This window comes from Notamacropus eugenii, chromosome 1 (assembly GCF_028372415.1).
Source record: "Notamacropus eugenii isolate mMacEug1 chromosome 1, mMacEug1.pri_v2, whole genome shotgun sequence".
Classification (NCBI taxonomy): domain Eukaryota; kingdom Metazoa; phylum Chordata; class Mammalia; order Diprotodontia; family Macropodidae; genus Notamacropus; species Notamacropus eugenii.
The window spans coordinates 447,846,890-447,869,083 of record NC_092872.1 but is presented as its reverse complement, the minus strand read 5'-3'; the positions used below and the strand labels follow the sequence as shown (position 1 = coordinate 447,869,083).

Below are 22,194 nucleotides of genomic sequence, written 5' to 3'. Positions count from 1 at the left end.
GTTAGCAACATCAGAGGTATGACCATCTCCGTATGTAACTCTGAGTTGGAAGCATAAGTCTTGGCAAATAAGTAAGCTGGGAAATTGGGAAGTTTAGGGTGTTTGAGAGAGTATCAGTTGAAGTCCTTACTATGAGGGCAGGAGAAGCAAACACTGAACTCATTGACGAAGGAGAGTATCTTAGAGGTCTCTAGACGATAGCTACCAAAGTCTTGATTGGGTGAGAGGGGTATGTGTGTGTCTGTGTCTGTGTGTGTGCGTGTTTGTAATGAAGCTCAGATAAGGAGAGGTTACTGAGTGGTAGTGGTAGAAGAAGATTCTAGAAGTGACCGTGAGAAATATTCCAGCTCTTCTCCACACCATGACCAGGAAGTCATAGGGTATAAGTAAAAGTGCAACTAGTGCTGGAAAATAAAATGAAAATGTTTAATAATATAAGATGAAAGCTAGTTTGTTACCATTCAGGCAGGGATACCAGAGAGCACAGTGAAAGGGCTGGTTAGCTTTGGGGATGGGGGAGGCAGTGTGGAATTTAGGGCAAAGGGAATAAAGGACAGGTCAGTGGGAAACAGCATCGGATTGGAACAATGACAAATGGGGTTGAGAATCATTGAGGTGGGGTGTGTATGTTGAGGTGGAAATATCTTAGTCATTGAAGAATGAGTTCTGGTAGATTATCTTTGTCCATAAGGTTTTGGCTTCAAACGGAGTTGTCCCAAGGTTGTCTGTCAACAGCGTGTGACTACAGAGGAATTTTGAGAGTGACCACACTCTCAACACAAAGCGTGTTCAATTTCATGAACATTTACTAAGAATCAACTATGTACCAGCCATTGTACTTACTCATTGATCGAATACAAATGAAAAATGACAGTTCCTCCCTTGGAAATTCATACAATCTAGTGGGGACAAGCAGAGGAAGTTATAAGACAGGGACACAAATAAATATACCATATACCAAGGTGTAGGGTGTTATGTGATACTCCAGGAAATTTGAGATCACTTTCAGCTGGGGTGTTCATGGAGGAAGAGATAACACTAGATTGGAGTCTTCAAGGAAAGGAGAGATCTCAACAGGCGGAGATAAGGAAGGGAATACATTTCTCATGTGATAGACAGAAGCAGGAGACAGCTGAACAAGGTCAAGGACTAGCTAGTAGTCTGTGATGAATAGCGTACAATACGTGTAAAGAGAATAGGATGAAATAAACTAGAAAGGTAAGTTGGAGCCAGGTTTGGAAGGCCTTGAATATCAGGATAAGAGTTTGCGTTTTATCTTGAGGACAGTTGGAAGCCATTAAAGGGCTTTGACTAAGGCACAGACATACTCTGATTTTTGCATTAGGAAGATCATTTTGGGAACTGGCCAAAAGAGACCAGGTCAGAACACTACTGCTGATCCTGATTTGTGCAAGCAGACTCACATAGCATTGCCCCAGACATTTCTTTTGCAGTAATACGTTATACTAATGGCACCCATTTCTCCAACACTTAAAAGTGTACAAAATACACTCATCCCAATAACCCTACAGAGTTAGGTTTTACTATCCCAATTTTACAGAAAAAGAAGCCAAAACTTGGGAAACGGCTCTCCTGACTACAAGACTCTGTTTTTTCCACTGTGTTGCTTAAAATTAGCCAGGAATATCAGTCAGCCAAGATGTAAATGGAATGATCAGCAGCGATCCGACCCAAGCACTTGAGCCCATGTAGTATCAACTCTTGTGAGCACTAACCTGTTTGCCCCATTACCTCTCAGCATGGGTGAACATTGCTCCTCTGGAACTGACTGCCTCTTCTAACGCTGTTACCTTTAATGTTTTACTTCTATGGTACCAGTTAATGACAGTAGGTGGATTATACCTGTATTTATGAACTCTGTGGTTGTCTCTCTGAATTTCTCCATGAGGGCAAGGAGGGAGAGCAGAGGGGGACATCCCTGGTGACTGATGGTTTTTTGCTTCCTATTTCATAGTATATAACACTGTTATTGACATCTATTGCTCTGTAATTGTCGGTAAAAGGGCTGACTCTTTAAAATCCCCAAATAAGTACTTGAAATAAAGTTCTACATTTTGCTTCTGTCAGCTGTGTGAATGTTGGATCTAGAAAGAGCAAATAAATCACAGGTATAAGAGAGGCATGGTGAGAGTTGGGCACATTTCTCCATTATTTCTGTCAGTTTCCATTGTTTTTCAGATGGGGGTCCCAGGTGAATACTAATTGGGGGATGTGAGCAGGGAAGCCAGAGACTGGGGAGCATCATCAGTGTATTAGGTGGTGGCCACACTACAGTCCATTAGCACAGACTTCCCCCACCCACCCACAACACTGTCAGCTTTCCTACCTTCCCCTATCCCCGCTCCCTTCCTATCACTTCCTAGTGCTGTCTTCTAAAAAATAAAATTGAAATCCTGCCACATATTTCATAGGACTGAGGTGTGGGGGGTAGGATGAATTCAACAAGTTGAATCATTATCCCAGTCAATAGTGATCACAGACCAATCCAGATACCTGTTTTGGTTCTTATAATCATAGAATGTTAGGGAATAGATCATGAAATGTCAAGACTGGAAAAAACCTTAGGCCAGAGAGTGTTACATCTCAGAGGGGCCTTTGAATCTAGAATCTTAGAAAACAGTGTTAGAGGAAACTGAAACTCAGAGATGTTAAGTGACTTATCCCAGTTCACACAGGAGCTGATATCTGGGACTCTAGATGCAATACTTCCTTTATACTATGCTACCTTTCTGGCATGCATCTGTATTAGATCATAAAATGCCAAACATTAGAACTAGAAAGAGTAGAATATTAGTGCCAGAAGGTATCTTAGAATGCAGAATAGTAGAGATAAAAGAAACCTTAAAATAGGGTAATGTTGGAGCTGAAGGGGAACTTAAAATAGATAATTTTTAAAGCCTTGGGAATTGCAACATAGAAACATTGATTTAGAGTCTAAAAGATATCTAGAGATCATTCAGGGGCTCTTTGAACTAGGGGTCCATGAATCTGTTTGTGTTTTTCTCCTTCAGTATTTTGGTAGCTAATTCAATATAATTGGTTTTCTATTTATTTTGCACATTTTAAAAAACATTGTTCTGAGAAGAAATCCAAAGGCTTCAGATTTCAGGTGTTAATGATGCTAAAAAAAGTTAAGAATCTCTGATCTTGTCCAATTTTCTCATTTTACAAATGAAGAAACAAAGGCTCAGAGAGGTTAATTATCTTGCCCAAGGTCATACAAAGTGGCAGAACTAGGATTTGAACCCATGTCCGCTAAATCCAGTACTTTTTCCATTATTATTAGAGCTGAAAGGACCCTTAGAAAACCAACAGAGAATGTTAGAATTGGGAGAAACTGTAAATAAGGCACATATAATATTGGAACTTAGAATGTCAGAATAAGAAAGGACTTCAGCTGTCATACAGTCCAGCTCCTTCTGTTAGAAATGGGAAAACCAAGGCCCAGAAAGATTTGAGGATTTGCTCAGGTTCTGAGACTCCAAATTCCTTATATTTTGCATTTGATGGCAGTTTTTTTCTTAAAATCTTGTCATTTACATAAACTATATTTGTAGAAGCTCTATGACCATATGTTCCCTTAAATAAAATGTTTCTTGAAATTTTGATCCCCAAGAAATCTTAATAAGGACATAGAACATCAGAACTGGAAGGAACCTTCAAGACTATCTTATCCAACCCACTCATTTCATTTATAAGGAAACTTAGACCCAGAGGAGAAAAGTGAGTGTACCCAATGTCTCACCATGAGTTAGTGATGCAAGCAAGTATTCTGCCTTGTGGTCTAGTGCATCTCTACTACAATTCTCAAAGAGAAATTCAGAGAGAACCAGAGGTTACGTAAATACAGGTATGTCCCCCTACTGTCATTAATTGGTCCTGCAAAAATGCAGCATTAGGAGAAAGAATGTGAGGAGGGTGAGGGTGGAAAGAGAGAAGGGAGATGTGGATCTACCCTGAATGTGAAAATGAATATTTTTACTAATATAATCATGTTTCTTGAGTCACTTATTTCAAAAATAAAGATCACTCGAAGATCTATTGGGGGGAGGAGCAAGGATAGGAGGGTAGAGATAAATGACAAATAGGAATACGTGGTGTAAATGGCCCAAGAACCCTGATATGTTAAGTACCACAGACCTTGAACCCTTCAGGCCCCTTCTAGTCCTAGTATCCTTTGATGATCTCTAGCTACCTAAGTGTTATACCCTTCAGGATAGCAGTTTTCTTTGCTACATAGCCTGATGTCAAGAAGAAGGGAAGTGATAGTTTTTTGTGTTTTGTCCTAGGTCACTCTCTGTCTGGAGCATTGTGTCCAGTTGTACATGCCATATTTAACAGGCAGCCAGGTGTCTCAGTGCATAGACTGCTAAACCTGAGGTCACGGAGACCTGATTTCAAATCTGGCCTCAGATACTAGCTGTGTGACCTGGGCAAGTCACTTAACCTCTTATGCTTCAGTTTCCTCTTTTTGTAAAATAGGGATAATAATAGCACCAACCTCCCAGGATTGTTGTGAGGCCCTTTGTAAAGCATTTATCGAGCCTTAAAACACTAAATAAATGCTAGCTGCGATGAAGATGATAAAGAACAATAAAAACAAGCTAGATGGACTAGAGACCATGGCATAAGAGGATGGGTTGAAGTACCTGGAAGTGTTTAGCATAGAGAAGAGATGACCTGCAGGAGATAAAGTTTGTGAAAAGAATACTGAGTTTAGAGTTCAAAGACCAGTTTTCAGATCTTAGCTCTGCCTCTTAACTCCAGTGGGACTCTGGGCAAATCCCTTAAGCTCTCTGGTCCTTATTTTCCTCATCTGTAAAATGAGGAGACTGAAGTGAATCATTACTGTGGTCTTGCGCAGCTCTAGAAGTCAATGTTCCAATGGTATGATACTGTATTGGACAAGTGTTTGAAGCATCATTATGTTGGAGGAATGCAGTGAAGAACTTGTATTTATTGGTACTAAAGGGCAGAACTACATTCAGCGTGTGGAAGCCACAAAGGAAGATTTCAACTCAGTATGAGGGAAAATTACCTAATGACAATTCAGCTCAGTTCAATAATGTATTAGTGGGATGGACTCTCTCAAGAGGTAGTGGATACTTAGTACATTCTTAGTACTGACGGCCTTGAAGCAGAGGCTGGAGAACCATTTGTCCAAAGGGTTTCCTGATCAGATACGGATTTAACTAAATTCCCTGTCAGGGGATTTCTTTCTAACAGAATTCTGGTCATGTTCTTTGTAATACTTTTCCAGTAACTTCCCCTATAACTTCCTTCCAGACTGTGGAATCATCATATATGACTGTGACTTAACCAGATAGCTCTCCTCCCATGTTTTCTACATGTTTGCACATTAAGGATGTTGACCCTCTAATGCCAGATTCAGCTCTTCATCCAAAGCCACACTGATGCACTTTCACTTGAGAGTACCAACAGTTAGCCCCACCAAAGCTTAATTTATCAAGTAATTTAAAGTGGTTTTTTAAAAAATTATTAGCTAATTTTTCAGAGCAGAATTTACAGTCATGATTAGTGTATCCTAATGATGTTTCATTAATGCACCAGGATAAAATACAGAGGACTGAAATTCTGTGGTCACAAATTTACAACATAGATCAGTTTATTTTTGGAGATCTGAAGAATTAGCTACTGTAAATAAGGACTCTAATAAGATTTCTCCGGGAAAGAGGTGAACTTACAGTAATGTGGGTGATATATTATTAATTAATTAATAACTCTTACCAGGGTGCTGCATAAATTAACAGGAAAACTGATGAAAGGGCTTAATACAAAGTATTATGTCGAAGTTTAATTTCTAAGGGAGCAATCCTCCACTCAAATCAGGCTCTGATGCCTCCTTATGGCATGGAAGTGACACTGTTCTCAAGGGCTCTGGCAGGACCCCCCCCTCCCCGCCCCCGAGCTGGAAGGGCTTTGATGAAGGTCTCAGCAATTAGACTCTGTTGTATGTGTAGGTATCTGACTAAGTATGGAGAAGCTCACACCATCGGAGGATTAAGGTGTGGAAGGGTTGAAGTCTGTATCAGTACAGAGCATCTGAAAATCCTACCACTATAGGTCCTCAGACAGAGACTGTATGACCTCTCAGAGGGGATGTCGTTTAAAAAAAAATTCCTATTCAGTTATAGTTTGGACTGGATCATTTCTGAGGTCACTTCCAGCTTTGGGATTTTGAGATGATAATGAAATCATACATCTTTAGGTAGAAGAAAACTGCATGACAGGTATTTGGTTTTATTTGTTTTTTTCCCCCACTGTGTTGAGAGAATAGCCTGCCTTAGGACTTTGTACCACCCTCTGCCTGTAAGCTTAGTGAGGAGAAGGACCTTATCCAAATAGCCTGTCTTTCTCAGGGCTTAATATAGGACTTCTTACACAGTAGGTCGTCATTAAGAAGAACTTGTATTTATTGGTACTAAAGGCCACAGCTGCATAACAGTAATAACTAATGTTTATGTAGCATTCAGAGGTTTGCAAAACACTGTATACCTGATTGCATTTGAATCCCACAGTAACCTTATGGGATGAGCACTACTACAGGTTATCCCCATTTTACAGACAGAGAAACCAAGGCTCAGAGAAGTGAGATGACATATTCATGATCATACAGCTAGTAAATGTTGGAGGCAAGATTTTAATCTCGGCCTTCCTGACTGCAGATTTAGTACTCTGTCCGCCTGTTCTACACCACTACCAGTATCCCTGATATTTTCCTTGTTTTAGATTAGAGTGGTTAATCACTTTTACCCACATCTCCCCCAGTTGCTTCTCCCATAACTGTAGCTCCCAGTTTCAGAGTGCTCTGTGGTTCACCACAGTCCTGTCAGGCAGGTGTTGGAAGGATCATTATCCCCAGTTTATAGATAAGGACTGTGAGGTCAGCTCAAAGAGCATACACATCCATACCCCAAGCACAGGCACATGCGGGAGCACTCACATCCAGTGAGGAATCCCAATTATCTTGTGTTGTATGCTGCAGGAGAAAGACCTACTGTGGAGGCCACTCTGCTCCTTCCCCACTGAGTCAGTGGGACCAGGGGCCTGGGCTCCTCAGTCACATGGAAACAATAGACCCTTCTGCCACTTCCCTCATTGGGCCATAGTGAAGAAAGGACTTTGTAAACCCTAAAGCAACAAACAGCAACCCTTGTTCTTGTTATGTCACCATTAGCATCATCGGAACAGAACCCAGAAATAGAATTACCATTGGCCATTTCTCCTTCTGGTGACACAGTCATTCTCTTTTAAGTACGGTGATTTTATTTTTACAGTAATCATTCTAGGGTTAATTGGCCTTTTACAAAACTTTTTTTTAATGCACCTCCTCCTTTCTCACTGTAATTATTGCATTGTGAATAGTTTCCTAAAGTAGTTCCAATGAGGCACTTTAGCAGAAAAGAGCTGAGTAGGCCTTAACAAGACATTTGATGGGTGGTTTTGAGCTTTGTTTGGTTTGGGGTTTTGATTTTGCATTTCCTACTGGAGCTGCTACATGGTGTGATGGAATAAAAAACGAATCCTAGAATCAGGATATCTGGTTCAAGTCCCTTTAGCAAGAAGGTACTCTGAGACTCAGGGTCTTTCCTATTAACTTTGAAAAATAATGTGACAGCAGCAACCATGACACTGGACTTGAAGGATCGTTACCAAGACCTGGAAGTGGGGAAGCACAGAGTATTTGGCAGGGATGCTGAGGAGCCCAGTGTGGCTAAGCTTAGTGTGTGAGATGTGGCTGCAAAGAAGGCTGATTCCAGATTGTGGAGAGCTTTGAATTCTAGGCAGAAGAGGCAACATGTTACAAGGAAAAGAGCTCTGGCTGTGCAGTCAAATGACCTGAGTTCAGATCCTACCCCTGATACTATCTGTGTAACCATGAGCAAGTCCCTTAGCCTCTCTGAGCCTTAATTTTCTCATGTGCAAAATGAAGAGGTTGGACTAAGTGACCTCTGAGGTCCCTGTGATCCCAACTTTACCAAAGCTTTGAGGCATAGGAGTAACATGACCTATATCTTTTGCAGAAAAATAAATCATTCTTAGAGCATACGAAGGATAGATCAGGAGAGATAGTAGACATAATGACATATATTTACATGGGTCATCTTGCTCCATGAGGCTAGTGCCATACAGATAGATGAAGAAACTGAGGCTCAGAGAAGTCCAGTGACTTGCCCAGGGTCACACAGCTAATCTCTCATGACTGCAAGTTTCATTGCTCTAAGTCCTCATGTCTTGTGATGAAGGCAAGTAACAGGAAGCTTCAGACACTGTTCTGTGGACTGACAGAGCTTCCTGAGCACCTGAACTCTGGGGCCCAAGCCCAGGGAACTTCAAGTAAAGTCCAGGTTTTAGAGAACAAATCCTGTTATGAAGGGCATTGGTTCTGTGAAGTTTGGATTCAGTCAAGAGGCCCCACTTAAGGACCTAGAGGGCCACATGTGGCTTCGAGGCTACAGTTTCCCCACAGCTGGGCTAGAGCATTACCTCACCAGCTCTCTTCCCCTGCTGGGCATATCCCAGGCATTCTTGAGAGTCCCAGGAGAGAGATGTGGAATCATTGTACAAATCCAACACTGGCTGCTCTCACATCACCTACCTCAAAGTATATCATTCTCTGAAAGTCTTCACTGCTTTACAAACTGTAGAGCAAAGAACTGGCTTTTCCCAGTAAACATGGGATAAATGATGCAGGTGCACAGGTACTCCCCAAGCCAACCCAGTTTCTGCTGTTCAGGGACCTGTGTATTATCCAAGTGTCTTCTGACCTTTTTTCTTCTTGTTCTAGGTCACGCGATGTTTAAACTTACCTATCTAAGCAATCATGACTACAAACATCTCTACTTTGAGTCAGATGCTGCTACTGTCAATGAGATTGTGCTGAAGGTGGGTGTCCTTCCCTGCTGAGATCTTGAGTAACAATAACACTTTGATATTTCAGTGTCTCCATGATGTTAACAGATTGGGGGTATACTCCCTTAACTGTTCTAGCTTGTAGTCATTTCTCCTACACAGTTCTTGCCCATGGCTTTCCATCAGTTTTCCACATAGGATTCCGCCTAAAAGGAAGGCCTAGGTTCAAATCCTGCCTCATATCTCTTAACTTGCCTCTAGGATGGTCATTAAGCCTCTCTGGGCCTCAGTTTTGCCATGTGTAAAATGAGGGGATTATATTTGATGATCTTCTGTGGTTCCTTCTGTCTCTACATCTACACTGTGACCTCTAAGCCCACAGACCCTCAGTTTTCTCCCAGGCCATCTCCCCTGCACTCCCCTCCACTCTCTCCTCTTTTCCACAGCTTGACCTTTGTTAAGCCTGTTCAGCTCTTGAGTCCCTAACCTTGTCACCCTGCCAAGCCTGAGCCCTGGATCACACCTACCATTCGCTAGCTTGACTCTTACAAATGTACTGCTGAATGAAGATAGAGGAAATCACACAGTGTTTCTGACTGGGTCCATTGCAAATTTACATTACATAACCTCCAATAGGTTCTCCATACCTCTAGGCAATCCTACTATATATCCTTATCAACTCATTATCTCACTCTCCATACTCTTCTCCAAACCTTTTTCTCCCTCCTCTGACCTCATGGCTCTCCCTCCTCACACCCTCTCAACTGAGACTCTTGCCTCTTAGTTCACAGAAAAAATTGAAGTCATTTGCCATGAGGTCCCCCTGCTTCCCTATTTGTCATCTCCCAATGCCTTCTGCCACTATCTCATCCTTCGTTCCTATCTCACATGAAAAGGTGGCATTACTCCTCACCAAGGCTAACTCCTCAGCCTGCTTAAGTAGTCCCATCCCATCCAGATTCCCCTAACACATTGCTCCCCTCTGTCATCCCCACTCTGTCACTTACTCTCAGTCTCTTCCTGTCCAGTAGATGCTTCCCTACTGCCTACAAATATACTCATGTCTCCCCAGGGCATCCTCCTCTGATCTTCCATACTATGACCCTGTATCTCGTCTCCTTTTTGTGCCTAAACTTCTTAAGAAAGTTGTCTGCAATAGATGCTTCTGCTTTCTTCCCTCTTAGTCTCTTCATAACCCCTTCCAGTCTGGCTTCTGACCTTATCATTCCACTGAAACTGGTCTTTCCAGTGATCTCTTAGTTGCCAAGTACAGTGGCCTTTTCTCAGTCTTCATTCTTCTCAACCCCTCGGCAGGCTTTGACGCTGTTCCTTATCCTCTTCTCTTGGATGCTCTGCTCTCTAGATTTCCAGGATACCACTCTCCTGGTTCTCCTCCTGTTTATCTGACTACACAGTACCTGGAACATAGTAGGCATCCAATACATGTTTATCGACTGACTAAATATATGTACGTATGAGCCTCTAAATTTAAAGTATGCCAAGTACGTTCCTAACCCTATAAAACTGGCAGTTATTAACCCTTTTTGACAGTTGGAGAAACTGAGATTCAGGTAAAGTGACTTGCCCAGGGTTACAGAAGTAGTAAGTCATAGATTCAAAGAGATCTTAGAAGTCATTCTAGTCCAGTCTTCTCATTTTGCAGACAAGAAAACTGACACCTAGAGAGGAGGAAGGTTACCAGTTACCCAACAAAGCACTCCCCCTTTCTGGTTGTCAGTTTCTTCATCTACAAGGTAAGGATAATAAACACATGGACTGCTTATCTTACAAGACTGTTAGAAGGAGCTCACGTCTCCTGACATTCTTTCCAACGTGTTTACTTTGCCCTGTTTCGGCAACTACAGGGTGAAATTTCTTGGTGATGGACAGTGCTATATCTAGTGCCTGTAGAGTCTTTCTTAAAAGCTGCCTTTCTAAGTCAAACTCTTCTGCCCTTGAGTTTCCTTCAGAATTCATAGGTGATGGACAGAGTGCTTCATCGAGCTCTCACCTGTCTCTGAAATAGAGATTTTGGAGATCCTAGGACCATAGGTCTGCAGCCCGGGGGACCTAAGAGACCATGGAGTCCAAACATGCCCCCACCTCTATCACCACCACCTCTTACAAAAGAAGAAATCGAAACCAGCAAGGTTAAGGAACTTGCTGACAGGTACCCAAGGATTTGAACCCAAATCCTCCAAGTCCAGATTCAGCCCTCTTTCCATTACATCACTTTGAGGATGATGGTGCCAAATATTTAGATGTTCATTATAAAGCAACTTCTTCCTGGACCTGATCTGAGAGGAAAACTGGCACCTAGAAACTCCCAGAAGACCTCAGGATAACATGGTCCTTAGATCAGCTTTATAGGGAGGCCCCACTCCTCATTGGGGGAGGTGTGGCAGAAAGGGTGCTGACTTTGGAGCTAGGAGGCCTGGGTTCAGTTCCCAGCCTTGCTGCTCATGAGCTGTGTGACCCTGGCTGATCATACACACACCACCAGTTCCCAAGGCTGGTGTGAGAAAAGTACTTTATCAGCCTTACAGCAATGTAGAAACCTGAGTTCTTATCCCCCCTCACCACACTGACCTGCTTCTGCAGATTTGTCAGTCAGAACAGCTGTGTGCAGAGCCCTGGGCTCACCTGGAGAAACCTCCCCTCTCATTGGAAGACACACTAGGAGTTCCCTGCAGAGCCTGGCCCCAGGAAGAATCCTGGGGGACTGAGCTCAGCACCCAGCCCCGCTGCTCGACCTTGGGCTAGGCATACCCCCTCCTCTCCCAACTCTTCATTCAAGAAACTCTGACCTTCTTGCTGCTCCCTGCACAGTGCACACCTCATGTTCCTGTGCCTTTTTCCCAGGCTGCTCACCAGGCCTGCTCTTGTCCCCAAGGCCTAGCCCAGTACTCCACATGTAAAAAGTGCCAGTAAATGGTTGCTTTTCCTGACAGTCTCCCCAAGAATCTCTGGAAGTTTGGGGCAGTGGAGAGAGTCCTAGCCATGAGGTAGAAGAGGCCTGAGTGTGAATTCTGACTCTACTCCTGACAGCCCTGTGACCTGTACATGCCATTTACCAGCTGTGGTCCTCAGTTTCCACACTATGCTGTTGGGTTTTTTTTTCCATATTATATAATCATAAGCTTTAAAGCCAGAAGATTCTTGAGGGACCATCTAGTCTAACCCTTCCTTCTAAATGTGGGCATCAGAAAACCTGAGCTCAAGTTCCAGCTCTGTGACCTCGGGCAAGTCACTTTCTGTTTATTAAGCTATGAAATGGGAGTATAAATATAGACACTGTCTTCTTGGCTGTTATAAGACTAATTTTTGTATAGTGCTTCATAACTATAGAGCACAGGAGGAAAAAAAGGAATAATATCCAGGAACTACACACAAGACATAATTATCAGTTTAAGAAAACAGCAGCCTGAGCCCAGAGGCCATCAGGAATGACCATGGTGGTCTGGCTTGGTCTGAAACGGCTTCCTAGAGGAGCAAGGAGCTGGACTTTGGAGTATGCCTGGGATCTGAATTGACAGAGAGGAGAAAGTGAGGAATTGGGGGGATGAGGGAGGACCCTCAAAGGGTATTTGTGAGACTGACATAGATCCACTGGGCCAGATAAAGAGTGGGAGTTCTTGAGAGACACCAGTCTGCAGCAGCTGACTTCACATGCATTGTAATATTTAGAACCAGGCCAGAAACTTTCAGATCATCCAGGCTAACCCTCTTCTCTTGCCCTCACTTCTGAGAAAACAGAAACCCTACCATCCCACAGTTAATAGGGTTTTATTTCCTCTACCAGTGCAGATAAATTCTCTGAAACCTAATAGTCTTTCAATTTTGAGTTTCCCAGAGTGCAGAGAGGGTAAATGACTTGCCTATGGTCAAACAGCCACAGTGTATCAGGCCTGACATGAGCCTAGACTCCAAAGCTAGGTCTCTTAATCATTATACTACACTACTTTCAACTCAGGGCTCTTTTCTAGTATAGCATGCTGCCTCATGTTTAAGTTTGCCTTGGAAAAGAGACACCGAGCAACTCCGTAGGCTTTTGTTTATGTTGACCTTTCTTATAAACATTGAAGGCGGTTTAATGGAGGAAATCACCAGATGAATAGCAGTGAGGGCTTGTGTTCCTATAATTCTTTGTAGTTTATAAAGTACTTTCCTCCGGGCAGCCTTGGGAGATAAGGACCATAAGGATTATTATCCCAGTTTTACAGGTGAGCCTTATAGAGAGGAAATTACTTGCCCAAGGCCATATGGCCAAGTGGCTGAGCCAGAATTCAGATCCTGTTATCTCCTGTACCCAAGGCCGAGATTCTTTACATTCCATCACCCTGTATTCCCCTTTCTCTCCTTGAAACTTTAACTTTGGATAAAACCATAAGAAAATATGTCCCTAGAAGGTAATATTGTGTCAGTAAGTTGTTTCTGGAGTTTACTCTAAAGTAAAAGCAGTTACTATGAAGAGTTAAATTATTATCTTAACCAGACAAGATTGCTCTATACAAATAGGATGGTTTTGAGGGCAGATGGTAATGGTGACAGATTAATTTGGCAATGCGGCCCTGAGAATTAACCCCAAAGAGGGAAAGATGGAGCAATGTGGGTTCCAGTGACGGACTAGGTAACAGTATTCCTTGTCAGACATGCATGGGGCATAGCAAGAAGGGAAAAGAAGAGGATTTCTGGAAATATGGTCCAGGGAGTTAATGGGCAGCATCACTAGAATTCTTCTGAAAGAGCTTCTCCAGCGCCCCAGTGTAGCTGGAATATCAGAGCTTACAATGTCAGAGCTGAAAGGGGCGTTATACTGTAAATTGTTAGGGCTTAAAGGAGCAAAGGACCTTTGAAAATAAGATGTTAGAGTTCAGAGAGATCTGAGACATCACCTAGTCCAGGGGCGGGGAACCTGATCTTGTCTAAATCTCATTTAACAGATGACAAAACTGAAGCCCAGAGAGGGACAGTGATTTGTCCAAAGTTCAACAGTACCTTAGTGGCACTGCTGTATGGACTTCCAGGCCACAGTTCATCCCATGAATCCATTCATTTTTCATTTGTCTTCGTTTTGTCATCCCACCAGACTTATAGATTGACAAAGGTACCTTTGTAAAGTAGAAGTGTTGAGGGACTAGGTTAAGAAATAATCCATTACCCCTTCAGGTGTTTGGATTTTTTTTATAGCTAGTATTAAAATATTCAGGACTTCAGGAAGATTCTAGTAAAATTATAATCCTGTGTTTGACATCCAAATAATTTTCACCCCAGCAGATTGATGACAGAAACACAGGTTTATGACTTCAATATGAGATCGTAGAAGATCAGGCGCAGAGAAATCATTTTGCCAGGACAAAACTCTCAGAGCAAATACTTTCCGACTACATTTCTCAATCCTGCCCTCGCACTCCCAGTTGTGTGTTCATAGGACCTTCAGTATGACCTAGTCACATGTCACAATTGACAGATGGGGGATTTGAGGCCCAAAGATGATGATTTTCTCAAGGTCGCACAACTAGTGTGTGGCAGAATTGGGACTCAAACCCTGGGACCCTGGTTGCCGCCATGGGCTCTGCCCCCACCCCACACTTTCTGCTCACAGTGTCTTTTCCAAACAGGCTGTCATGTCTCAGATTGGGTAATGGTTTGTTCTATGCTGCAACAGTATTGATTGACTTTAGGAGCTAATGATCGTAATCCTCTTGGAAGATTAAATTTAATTTTCTCCCATCTCTGATTTTTATAGCAATTTAAATGCTCAGTTTTATCTGCCATTCCCAAAATGAAGCAGTAGCATCTCTCTAAGCTTTAGACAAACACTAAATAACTGATAAATGATGCCTTGTTTGCTTCAGGACATTAACCAGATTTTAATTAATTTGGTTAAATTTCCACTTTCAACTTTTTTTTATGCTTCTGATTGGATTGGGGGGAAAGGGTACAAGGTTTGCAAATTCTGGATTTCTTGAAACAATCTTTTTATTCTTGCCTTCAGCAAACCCTTATGGAGCAGTAACCATCTTGGAGGCATTGTGGGCCTGAGGTCAAATATCAGGTGGAGATGTGGGGCAGCCTGAGAGCTAGTCTAAGCCCTGTGTGACCTTGAGAAAATTACTTCACCCTTCCTATCTGTAAAACTAGGAGGCTGATCCCAGAGGTCCTGTAGTTCTAATATTCCATGTCCTGTATTCTAGTCCCTTCTCGACCTAGCAGTCTGTGCTTTCTAGCATGTAATTATTGATAATAGCTTAGATCTTTCAATCCCTTTCTGGTTTACAAAGCATATTCCTCACAATAACCCTGTGAAGTAGGTAGGATATTACTTTTGTAAGAGATGAGGTCACTGAAGCCCAGAAAAGCTAGGTGATCTGCTCAGGTCACACAGCTACTGAATGTCAGAGTCAGCATACGAGCCTGCATCTCATGACTGCAAAAACAGCTAACACTGCATGGCCTCTAACACTCATTTTTCAAAGGTACCTTCAGTGCCAATATTCTGTTTTCTAAAGTTCCTTCATCTTTAACGTTTTGTTACAAGGCCCCTTCCAATTCCAACACGCCATGTTCTTTCTTTCCGAGTTCTCAAATTTCTTCCAGCTCTGCCATTCTCTGTCCTATGCTTCTAAAGGGAAGTTAGTGAACATGGCAGTTTTGGACAGAGTCACTAGTGTGGTAACTCTGTGCTTTCTCTATTCTAATCAAGCTGGGGCATTATTGGTCGCTAACTCTGCAAGCTTTTGGCATGAATTTCATAGAAATCATCGGACTTTTCAAATTGGGCTCTTTCCATGATAGAGTGATGGAAGCTGTAGCTTTATTGACCATGAAACCTCCCTATATTTTTATGCCATCAGCTATAAAATGCAATGAAAGTGAGACACTCTACAGTGCATAAAATTGTGCAAGTCTGAAGCCACAGCGTATTAACCAGCTAATGGCAGACCAAAGGGCGTTTTTATCTTTGGATTCTACCATTAATCTTCCATTAAAATTATCTATGTGATTATCACAAAGCACTGAAGATAATAAATGTAAGAAATAGTAGGCTTATTAAATATCATTTAAAAATACTTTGATCATGGATTATGTGCCGCCACACATTGAAGAGATTAGATTAGGTGAGTTTGCAAACAGTGTAATCAAGGAATGGTTTCCCAGGATTACAGGATTTAGAGCTAGAAATTAGCCCAGAGATCTTGCCCACACCTTTCATTTTGTTAAGTAAGAAATTGAGTCCCAGAAAGGGAGGATGACCTGCCCAAACATGGCGTTAAGTGGCAGTATCAGGACTTGAACCCAGGTCCCTAGACTCCAACCCCATTGTTCATTCCACTCTGCTTCACTGCCTATAAAAATGGCTTCCATATCTACATGCATTGTCCCGAGTCATCAGGCCAGGGTTGTAGTTCTTTATGATTTATTGTACTCAGCTGGTAATTTGGCAACTGTTCAGCCAAATGACGAGACCCAAGTGTGTCAGACCTGCTGTCCTCAGGCACTCTGTTGGAGTTCCTGCTGCTTGTGCCTGTCAGAGCAGGAAGTTTAGACAGGGGCAGGAGGTTCAGTGTGCTCGAGAGAGATGTGAAGTCAGAAGACTCAGGAGGCCTGGATTTGCCTCCCAGATCTGCTCACTCACTCAGAGGCCTGGGCTGAGCACTTCTCTCATCTTCAGCTTCCTCACCTATGAAATAAAGGGGTTGGCTTCAGTGATCCCGAAGACCCCTTCCCGCTCTGACAGGCTTGGATTCCTTGGTTCTCTGGTTCTTCTGGGCATCCATGCAGTCGCATCTGGTACCGAGCCTCCCTCCAGGGCAGTTTCAACATTAGAGGGCACAAGACTTTCCCTTGCCTGCAGCCTGGGAGAATTGCATAAGCAGAAAGGACCCAGAGGCGAAGAATTCTGGTCTTTCTTACAAAAAGGGAAAGATACTGTTTCTAATTGTAGCTTATACATGTGTTAGTAGCAGTAGTAACCATAGTAATAATAGCTAAGCATTGATATATTTACTTATGTTGTCTCATTTGATCCTCAAAACAACCCTATGAGTTAGTTGCCATTATCATCATCTGTATTTTACAGATGAGGAAACTGAGGCTAAGAAAGGTAAAGGGACTTTCTGTGGTCACACAGGTTGTAAGTATATGAGGTAGAATTACAACCCAAGTCTACCCACTCTACCACCCAGCTTACCTCTAAGCAGATAGGCTGGGGAGGGGTTCATGGTAACCAGAGCTAAAAGGGACCATCTAGTCCAGTTGTATGTGTAGGACACTATAACCCGGTGAGGTCAGATGACTGGCCAAATGGCACCCTGCTAATAGATAGTAGAAGCGGGGCTCTCTAGTGAGTTTTCCCCCACCATCCACTGCCTTGCTCACAGAGTTACCGCCACCTATATCAGAGAAAGCCCATGTGCACTAGTATGTGTGCATAGCTTTGGGGAGTCAGGAAGTTCACTTAGACCCAAGAAATTCCCCTTGGACTGTCCAGTTCAATGCCTTTCACCCCGACAGTAGCATTATTAGCATGAGGGAGCTAATAATACTGAGAACATGCACAAGCCCTCCTGGTGGTGAATGTGAGAGTAGCTTCAGTTAGTCTGTGAATCCCAGTGAGGAGACCTGAGTTTATGTCCCAGAGCTGCTCTTCATGTGCTGTATGACCTTGGAGAAGCATTTTCACTTTTCTGGACCTCACTATTCCCTCTCTACAATGGGAGGGATCCCTTCCAGCACCAAATCCACATACAACTTTCCTTGTCCTCAGACTAATAATCCCAGCAGCCTGTGGGAGTGAGTGATGGGTAACATGTCCTCTTGTTTTCTAGGTGAATTATATCCTGGAATCCCGAGCAAGCACTGCCCGGGCTGATTACTTTGCTCAGAAACAAAGGAAACTGAGCAGGAGAACAAGCTTTAGCTTCCAGAAGGAGAAGAAGTCAGGACAGCAGTGATGGCTAGAACAGAAACACTGATGGGCCCCCCTTCACAGAAGCAGCAGCAACAACAGCTCCCCACAACCTTGGTGGACACCAGCAAGGGAAGGTCCTAGGCTCTCTACAGTTTCTCGTGGTTGAAAGATCCTGACCACCATATTGGGGATGGAATGGAACCCAGAACTTGATGGGCCACCCTGTGTCCTTTTACTGGAGCCCCTTCAGCTGGAGCTAAGACTCGAGTGAGGATGGCAGATATTTGGATGAGAAGCCAGATAAGATCACATACTGGGTGAACTCCATTATGTAGCACATACAATCACAAAAAAAAAAAGAGTGACTTCTACTTTTTTTCACTGCCTGATTACAAAACATTGATATGTAAAAGAAAGAGGTCACTTAGAACATGATCAAATGTCTTCAAGTTAATACCGAACAAAATGTATACTTTTTTCTTGTAATAAACTGGCATAATCTTTATCAAGGCATATAGGATGGACCATTCTTTGGGGCAGAGGGTTAAATATATGATTCTTTTTAAAAATCTTCTAGATTATCAAGGGCAGATCTTTTAAAAGCATTGTTTGATTCTCTTAGAAGAAATGTTTATTGATAATCCAATATTTCTAAATGCACCATTTGTTTTGGTGACTTCCTGTAGAACCTTATTGACAGGCGTAGAACAAGAAGGGATGCTTTAACTTAAAATCCATAATGTCCTTTCTATGAAAGGAGAGGCCTTGTTTCCACAGAGGAGATAGCATGGTAGAGCAAAGAGCACTTGGCTGTGGTCAGGGAGGATAGGAAATGAACCTCCCCTCAACCTTTGATGAGGTGTGTCACCTTGGGTGAGCCTCCCCCTGCCCAGCCCTCATTCTGCTCATCTGTACAATGAAGGGCATTGGATTAAATGATCTCCAAGACACCTTCCAACTCTGAATTCGACGATCCTTCTGTCTTCAATGACAATGCTCTCTTCATGGCTTTGGGCCATCTGGAAATCAGGAAATTGGGAAGCAACTTTGTATAACAGCTGCCATCTCTGGTTTCTGGTCTTTGGGAGAAATAGCACAATGAAGTAGGAAAGCCGGTCAGATAGTGAGAACTGGCCTCTGGTCCCAGCTTGCTAGAACTCCTTATTTAACTTAAATACCTTGGGAGATGCTTCCCATACTCAGCCTTGGGTTTTGCAACACGATTGTTTTGGACTGTGTCTAGGTCTCCTTCCCTTCTAGTTTTCAGTGTTCTTTGTTCTCACACTGTGATCTGAAGTCCCTTCTAGCTCCAGCATTCTGAGTTTTAATGGCCCTTCCAGCTCTGACATCTTCTGATATAATCATAAAACTTCCACCTGAAGATGGATAATTTCTCATTTCCCTAAGGCGGGGTCTCTTTCCCTTTTTTGTGCCCTGAATCCTTTTGACAGTCTGGGGAAGCCTAGGGATCCACCCTCCAAAGAATGTTTCCAAATGCATAAAATAAAGTACATAGGATCAAAAAGGAAACCAATTCTGTTTAAATACAATTACCAAAATATTTTTTTTTAAAACAAGTTCACAGAGCAGGTGAAGAATTGCTGCCTTACATTGAAAGAAAAGATTTTGTAGATAATAAAAGTGAAAGCTTTTTTGTATTATTTGAGCATTCTCACCTTCCAGTGGCTCATAGGAATGGAGCAATAGCAGTGCCTTCTTTTCTCCTTTACCCAGAAAAGAAAAGCAAAAGAAATTACTTTCTTTGTGAAAGCAGCATGACAGTGGACAGCCACTAGATCAGGAATCATGGAGCCTGGGTTCCAATCTTAGAGCTGTTATGTCCTTAGGCAAGTCACTTTCCTCCCTAAATTTTGTTTTCCCTGCAAAATGAGGCTAATGATCCCTGACTACCTCCCGTGGGGAAAAAAATGCTGTGTAAATATTAAAGCAAGATAAAAATGGGAGTGATTGTGTTTTAAAGCAGATGGAAAATGTGAACCAATATTAGTAGTAGTTTTATTCTATCAGAGGGAGCCAGCTTAGTCTGTCATTCATTTTTATAAAATAGAAGATTTCCAGCCAAGAATTTCAGTGGGAGAGGAGAGTTGTTGCTTCAGATAGCCTCTGTCTTTCTGATGTCAGTAAAGCACCACTTGTCCCTCTGCTGCAACCCAGCCCCTTCATTTTGCAGATGAGGATACTGAGGCACCAGAAAATGAAGTGACTTGCCCATAGTCAGTAAGTGGCAAAACCAGGATTCAGTCCAGGTTCCCTGACTCCCAAACCTGTCTTCTTTTTGCTTCACCATATGTCACTGGTAGAGCACCCCACCAACCTGGACCTTCTTTGTGGGGTGGACGTGTATGCTGGCCACAGGTGAGTGCAGTCAGTTTCCATGGGTAGGCAGAATTGTGGTCTTTGGCCCATGTTGTAAATGTGCATCGAACTTGACCAGCATGGAGAACCTCAGATGTGGTAAGCTGTGGATCCTCAATAATGGTTCACATTTACACAGAGCTTACCAGTTTCCATCTGCCTTCACATACAGTATCTCATTGGATCTCCACCCTCCCCAAGGATAGCAAAAGCATTTATCACCAGTTGATCAATGAGGAAACTGAGGCTCAGAAATGGAAAATGACCAGCCCAAGGCCACACAAAGAATGAGCATCAGAGGGAGACTCAGGCTCACAGAATTACAGAGTTAGGAGGGACCACACAAGACTGCCTACTTCAAATTCTCCATTTTATGGGTGAGGAAACTGGGCCCCATAGGCAGGCAATGATACTGGTTTGGCCAAGCTTGTTTGAGCCAGCACTCAAATCCAAGTCTTCTGACTGAATCTACAGCTGTTTCCACATAGCACACTGCCTCATGTATGAAAAGTCTTTTATTAAAACTATTACATGCGAAAAGATGTGGTTGAAGTACAGTAGGCTAGCGTGTATTTCCTGGCAATGGGTCATTTTCATTAATTCCTCAATTCATTCAGGTCTATGTTCATGTAACAGAAGAATCTTTTTCTTAACAAAACTGTCTTCCACAACCTCAATGAGACAGAATCTCATTTATGGTCTGCTACCTGTATTTCGATTTTTAGCCATTTTATATTTTCAACTATCTTTTGAGATGGAAATGACTAATTTAGTCATTAAACCTTGTGACATATTCAGTATTAAAAATTATATAAATATCTTCTCGGCCAACTAGTTTTAATTCCTACAAAAACCTGAAATGCAGTTGCTATGAGGTTTGGTGTTTGGTTGGTTTTGTTTTTCAGATGAATTTCCCTGGTTTAAGGGAATGAATTAAGGGAATGGAAGCAGATACAGGAAGGGAAGTTTGCAGATTTGGAGTGCGCCAACTTGGGAGGTAGTGACTTCCCTGTCACTGGAGATATTCAAGTACAAATGCTGCAACCACGCTGTAAAGAAGTGATGCAAGCATTATGGGGCCAATTTTCATGGGATCACAGATGCAGAACTGCTTAAAGGTACCTTTGAGACCATTTAGTCCAACTTTGTGGAAGAGGAAACCTGAGACCCAAAGAGGTTAAGCAATTTGTCCAAAGTCACAAAAGTTAAAAGGTGTGAGAGCCAAGACCCCCTCCCAGGTCTTTTGACTCATCATCTATCCTTCTTTCCACTGCCTCCCACACATGAAGAAACCAAAGCCCAGGAAATGAATAACTCTCCCTTGAACTCAGCTAGCAAGGGACAGCACCATGCCTTAAACGGAACAGTATAATTGGTCCAATATCATTTAGGAAAGGTGTTCAGGGCCTTGTTGGATGTGGAACAACTGATCTTCCCTTTTAATTTCCTTTATAAATTGAAAGTGTTGGACTAGACTCTTAAGATCGTTAAAGATTTCCGCTTAAATCCCAGATCCAACACTTACTTGTGACCTTCCCCTCTTTAGCCTTCAGTTTACAGTAAAATGAGGAGGGGAAACTAGGGACTTCAAGGACCATCTCAGTGCATCCACCTCCATCCAACTCCAAAGAGTTTAACTACTACTTAGGTAGTAGGGTTCAAGTGGAGGTGCCTTTTCCCCTAGACCACTTTATGTGGTCTCTGAGAACCCTCCCAGCTCTGATCTTTTCTGATTCTATGATGAGCACTCACAGCAACTTTGCTTAGCTCAGACCTCTCTCTCAGACCCTCATTCATACATCCATCTGAGGCTTTGTAGAGCTGTGAGGGTCTCAAATTGCTCTGTCAAGTCTGGTGGTGAAAGAGTTAAACCTGCTCGTGTTTGCAATCTGTGCAGAGCTGAACCCCAATCCGTCACCGGCTGATCTTTGCCGGGTAGTTGCAGATTTAATTGATTCAGATGGGTATTCAACTGGGTCAGGAAGCAAGCTGTTCACCCTGGGCGTTGT

The 22,194-nt window shown here is 42.7% G+C and overlaps 1 protein-coding gene across 6 annotated transcripts in view; it reads left to right on the top strand.

Moving 5' to 3' along the window:
* MAPKAP1 (MAPK associated protein 1) overlaps nt 1-18,314 on the top strand; it is a 340,916-nt gene extending 322,602 nt beyond the window's left edge. For all 6 annotated transcript variants that reach the window (XM_072631929.1, XM_072631927.1, XM_072631931.1 and 3 more), the window contains 2 exons: nt 8,831-8,928; nt 17,727-18,314. In XM_072631929.1, the coding sequence (XP_072488030.1) occupies nt 8,831-8,928; nt 17,727-17,852 (224 nt within the window). In that variant the 3' untranslated portion in view covers nt 17,853-18,314. The remainder of the gene's footprint in view (nt 1-8,830; nt 8,929-17,726) is intronic.
* Nucleotides 18,315-22,194: the final 3,880 nt, after the last annotated feature.